This window comes from Diadema antillarum, unplaced genomic scaffold (genome assembly GCF_040938485.1).
Source record: "Diadema antillarum isolate AM-2024a unplaced genomic scaffold, OU_Dant_1.0 seq00000809_RagTag, whole genome shotgun sequence".
NCBI lineage: Eukaryota > Metazoa > Echinodermata > Echinoidea > Diadematoida > Diadematidae > Diadema > Diadema antillarum.
Genome location: NW_027271689.1, coordinates 761,760 through 767,759, shown reverse-complemented (window position 1 = coordinate 767,759; position 6,000 = coordinate 761,760). Strand labels below are relative to the sequence as shown.

The following is a 6,000-nucleotide window of genomic DNA, read 5'->3' as shown; positions in this document are numbered from 1 at the left end:
TAAACTTGCCATGTCCAGAAACTACCAGGGGTATCAACACTAATTCACTCTCCATTGAAGCAGCAGAGTTAAGTTCTTCCTGATTCATGCAGAACTGCACACCGATGATGTCACAGCCTGGATTAAAATGACACAAATGCACCCTTGTCAATGCTGAACATTGGGCAAAGTTCACCTGCTCATTGGAGCCATTTGACATACCAAATTAACTGTACTAACTTCTTGGGAGGGCAGAATTTTAAACAGCAAATTGAAAGAACAACTGAAAGAACAGGATATAAGGGTTTTAAAGATATTGCAATTGGACTCGGTCATTTTTACATTTATTCCACTTTATTTCAACCTACCCTTGGACTGAATACAGCTGCCCAATTTATGAGGTCGGTCTCTTAATCAATGTGCACATTAGATGGGATAGCCTCCAAAGATACGCATGAACACACACGCATCTGTTAGACCCGTCTCTTGTGACATATTTGGACTGACTTTGGTAGAGTTTATAATACAGAAGAGAAAAGGACAGATCTGTTAATCAGACAAAAAAAGAGCATAAAATACTCCTCACATAACTTAAGGATGTGACATAACAATGATTCATTCTCAGCACAAAAATTCCGCACACGTCACCCATCTTCGTCTCATTTATGATCTGTTTCTTCCAGTGCACTTCTGGTTTTTTTGGTGCATTTTTTTTTCTTTCACAAAGGGGATTAGTCTGGATACAACTTCACAAAATATATCAACTGGCAAAAAATAAAGTGCACAGAGTCGGCCATTTCATTGTTTTATTTTTAAGTCATGCCTCCCATGTTACAAAAGCAGAAGTCATCTCCTTTTTGTTTTCATCCTTTCTGGGTATCTTATCTTCTCTTTGCACTTGAAATGGCAAGCGAGCTGAGGAATGCTGTATTAAAAGTGATGTGTTTGTTTCACTGGGTCCAAGAGATTCAGATGTGTTTTCATGTGGCACACACAAACAAACACACTTTGACAATGCCATGAAGCTTTTCACATTTCATACAAAGTGTTTGTGCAGTGTGTACTCATGTCCCATAATATCATCAAGCAAACTAATGCTTCAAGCAAACCTGCCAGGTGGACTGAAGATTAACTTACTTAAATTATGGTGTCATTACCTCTTGAAATTACATTCATGATTACAGTTGTCATGTTCAACAAATGCATCCTGTTTATTGTGAATCCAGTGGAAATCTGTTTTATTAAAGAAAAAAAAACCACAAACTACATCCCCTCCCCCATGTCATCAACTGTTTTACTGCTGTATTCACACAACATTCAATATTAGTTATACAGGGATACTGATGCATAGAAAGTGTGAACATCGCATTTTCCTTGGAGCAGATCAAGTGACATAGCTGTAGAAACACCACAATGCTTGGAAATTGAATGCCCAATGATCTCCTTTCAATCACGAATAAAGTTCAGTATAATATGGCTCGATGCCACTGGGAATATTCATTAACATGTCGTTAACAAGCCTCTCAAATTGACAAGAATCTAACGATAGGGAGCACACACCCACACTGTCACGGAGCACAAAAGAAACAAGTGTTGCATCGGGGTCTTAGTGTTTTCACGTTTCTCTGGCAAAATAGCATCAATTTTACACACTGTACAAAGTACGAATTACATAGAGATTCAATTCACAAAGAAACAGAAAAACTGGGGCTCAGAACTGCACTTCCCCTTCAAAAAGACAGGGGTAAAGTCAGGGCAACTCAGAGCCTCAGTGGATGAAACACAGGTTGTGTGTATTTGCATACAACTAATTCAATGAAGCTAAAGTGCTCTCAAACTTCTCATTGCCAACACTTCACGAAAAAATACACACACTGAAACAAGACTAATAATAGCAAAAATAGCGGACAGCAATTCTAGTAAAACACCCCCAACTGCAAGACAAGTTTGACATTGATCTATTGACTGGACTGCAACGATTTACCTTTCTATGTACAAAAAGGAGTGATTTGTAAACAACACATCAAACAATTTCACCAGAATCTGATGTATGAGGTATGTCTTGAATTGAAAAAAAGATTATATCCACACATAAAAGCCAACAGTTTACATTTAACCTGTCTATACAAGTGTCATATTTCTCTCTCCTAGAAAAGCTCAAAGCACTTTAACTTCATTTCACCTTTAATACTCTTCTATAATTTACAAAGTAGATACAAAAACACACAAAATCCTGCATTTTGTCTTCGTAAATTTTCTTAAAAATTCTCGAGGTCCATATACAAATGACTTTCAAGAAAAAAATTGAGACCACCCTGAGATACCCGGAGCCTCTTGCTACCGTCTTGCTAGGGGGTAGTTCGGCGTCGGATGATAGAGACCTGACGACGGGGGCGTTGATGGGGACGTGGGGAGGGGCATCTCAAATTCTGTGAGCAGTGAGAAGTGGTCTGAAGGGATGCTGGCGTTGGGGCAGCCCATGACCTTGGTCGTGTCGATCCACTCGTGGTCCATCGGACCGAGCAAGCCCAGGACAGACATGGCCTGCCTGGAGAAGAAGATGTAGTCTATGATGCCCTTGAAGTCAAAGGTGTAATTGGTGAAGCGCATCGGGTTGTTCTGGTACACCCTCTTCAGCTGGAACGAGTGCGAGATGTGGCCATTGGCCTCACTGTTGGAGGAGAAGTTCCTCAGAACCTTGTAGTTGAGATCCTTGAAGTCTGGGTGACGGACGGAGATTTTTCCCATCTCAAGGTACTCCACAACTCCTGCATGGTGGCAGAATGAAACTTGTCTTGTTGAATATACATTCATGCTTTCATATTTGCAGTTCAAGCTAGAAGACACATCTATATTTGTTTTCATAAGCAATGTCACAACAATCAATATCAATAAGCATGCACATCATAATCAAGCTTTAGCTGAATGCTCTGCATATTCACCAGCAATATATTTGGACTGGATTTATAATATATCATCATATTGAAAAATGCAATAAACCACAAAGACGACTTCAATATGTTTGGCAAGAAGGTGCAAACACTACCTAATAATTTCATTGACAACCTCATCAAGGCATGTGATCACAAAAGCTGTTTAGAAAAAAAAAAAAGCACATGTAATTACATTTGGACCTCACGCAGATTTCACCAAAATGATCAATTTAGTCATCAGAATTCTCATTTTATCTGTTAAACCACACACAAGGGTTGCACATGCATGTCATCCTTTGTAGTGAAAGTAACTTTTTGTAGAATTTGTATGCAGAGGAAAAAAAAAAATCTTACAATGATTTTTGTCAAACATTTGGCAATTACAAGCCTTGGTGGTTCACAGAGTAATTACTGCTGCTTCATTACAACTCTAGATTAATTCAATTAAGGGAGAATGTCTTATTCTCTACTGCACAACAAAGTCAGAAATCTTCAGGAATCTTGAAATCAGAAATCTTGCATATTTAACTGCAACTAGTATCACTGTTTTTAGAAAATATGTGACCATGCATCACAAAACGAACAAAAAGTCGCACCCCTTGACTTTTCGTGAGTACTCAAAAAAGGTGTAAGTCAATAATAATTTTTTCATATTTTCTGAAAGAACTACCCTTCTTCTACATTATTCTAAGGTTTGGGATCATAAAATGAATGGGAAAATGCATTGTCAGCTGGTTTTCTACAACTCCTATTTTTGTAAAGTAGTGAGATCAGGTATGTCTCAGAGGCCCCTTTTCATTTTTTGATAACGCTTTGCACACTCCTCACTTTCAAGTCTGATTACTTTTGAAGGGATGAGGCTACTGCTTTGAAAGTTGGCATTAATCATGGTCAGAGTGTGTTACTAGAGCATGCTTAATTTCAACTTAATCTGATAATCCCTTCATTGTTGTTGCCCCAGTGGTTTACATCCTGTTTTTTGTCCCATTCATCTCACAGCTAGCACAGTTTGGTAAAGATTAAGCGCTTGAATAGACAGATAGACCCTATACTTCAGAGCCTCTTTTCTCGGTTTACACTTTTCCAGAGTGCGTGCTTTCTTTCCAATATTTAGATAGGTTTGGAGAGTCCATTTCAATTGATGCATACATCATTTTAAAGCTTAGAGTCTGCTCTTTCAGAATCTGCCCTTAACTAAAAATCCATGTCTGGCGACTTTTTGTTTGTTTTGTGATGCAGGGTCACATATGTCATTTCAGAAAATGCTATCACTTTTAATGAAATCTGTCATGTTCTCTATGTTTAGCTTTACTCTTGTCAGAGGAGTGTTTTTGAACATACCATGAATGTTTTTTCCTGCAGTACTTACCCGAGTCAGGCAAGGAGTTGAGATCCCCACACAGCACGAGTGGAATGGTTCCTGAATCTCTCTGGCTGCTGCTGGCACCGGCCCCGCCCCCGCCTCCGCCGCCGGGCCGGAAGCTCACCGACTCCTCCTCGATGATCTTCTTCAGCTCGTTCATGAACATCATCGTCTGGATGAGCTTGACGTCGCTGAACTCGGGGTCCCAGTGGATGTGGACGTTGGCCACCAGCAGCTGCTGCCTGGCGTTGGCAGCTTCTTGATGGAAGGCTGGACACAAGATAACCAGGCCAAAAAAGAGTACTACTGGAGAATCCTTAAACTCCTCAGTACCACTAGACACACTTGCACATATTATATTTATATTTATCAGCAGGATCAATCTCAATGTAGAGCTCCAGGCTTGTCAGCTTGTCTTTATTTCATTATTGTTTTTATTGTTGTTTGCTTCCCTTTCTTTGATATTTTTATAAACAATAACTGTCTTGTGTGATTGGCCAGGCAGTTTATATTATAAAGAAACAAAAACAGGATTTACATAATATTCTACACAACAATAATAGCTAAAACAGACAGGTTATCTATGCCATATATTCTGGTAAAAATGTTCAGAGCCCCAGAGTACCACTACCCACAATGTGACAGTTTTGGCATTTGTTCCTGGCATTCAATCAAAAGAGGGCACAGTTCTACACATAGCCTTCCTCTTTAGTCTCCATGACGATTGATTACTGCTGAGAATACATCAAGATACTCCACCATCATTCACCCATCTATCCATCATTATCCATTATCCATCTGTATCTATCCATCTATCTAATCGTCCATTTGTCCTTCTATTTATCCATCCATCATTCATCCATCATCCTTCCATCCATCCATCCATCTATACATACATTCATATATTCATCCACCCATCCATCTATCGATCCATCCACTCATTTACCCCATCATTTTATTCATCCATTATTCATTCATTCATCTATCCACCCATTTATCCATTCATCCATCCATCATCCATTCATTCATTCATGCATCTACATATTTATCCATCCATCAATAAATACATTCAATATCCATCTATTCATCCATCCATTCATATGTTCATCCATCCATCTATCCACCCACCCATTTATCCCAGGCCCTCTATCCATCATTCATCTATCCATCTAACCATTCAACTAACCATCCATCCATCCATCCAATTATCCATCCATCCAATTATCCATCCATCTTGTCCTTACCAGAGCCTTCATAGCATCCTTCACGTGTCTCCAGGAGCACAGCCAACCCGATGTTGTCTTTGGTCATTACCCTGTTAAGCATGTCCTCTGAGCCCTCTGCATTGGCCATGGCCAGCTGGTTAAACTCCACCAAGTGCTCCTTGACTAGCGCAAACCTGAGGGTCAACCACAACAGGGTCACTATCTCTCTTCTTTTATCAGCGGTCAGATGTACTTGATCAATGGTCAAAATGTAATGTTACTGAGTATTCACATGTGCTTTGATAGCAAGCACACACTCAATCAGCATTAGAATTGTTCAGGCTATCATGAGAGAGTAAGAACAACTTACCACGATACACAAAAAATAATTCCAAAAGTGAAATTTGAAGAACTGCACGACTTTCGATCTGTTGGCTTCTCAGTAACTCCTACATATGAGTGCCCAAAGAGCAGCAAGCCTAGCACTACAACAGAAACTCCTGTAGCAAATACAACTTTT

At 39.6% G+C, this 6,000-nt stretch overlaps 1 protein-coding gene across 1 annotated transcript in view; it reads right to left on the bottom strand.

Annotated features, from left to right (window-relative positions):
• Window positions 1–701: 701 nt before the first annotated feature.
• Window positions 702–6,000, bottom strand: part of LOC139739625 (CCR4-NOT transcription complex subunit 6-like) — a 29,038-nt gene continuing 23,739 nt past the window's right edge. The window contains exons 8-10 of the mRNA XM_071650236.1: window positions 5,520–5,674; window positions 4,282–4,545; window positions 702–2,747 (exon numbers count right to left, since the gene is read on the bottom strand). Coding sequence (XP_071506337.1) covers window positions 2,317–2,747; window positions 4,282–4,545; window positions 5,520–5,674 — 850 coding nt within the window. The 3' untranslated portion in view covers window positions 702–2,316. The remainder of the gene's footprint in view (window positions 2,748–4,281; window positions 4,546–5,519; window positions 5,675–6,000) is intronic.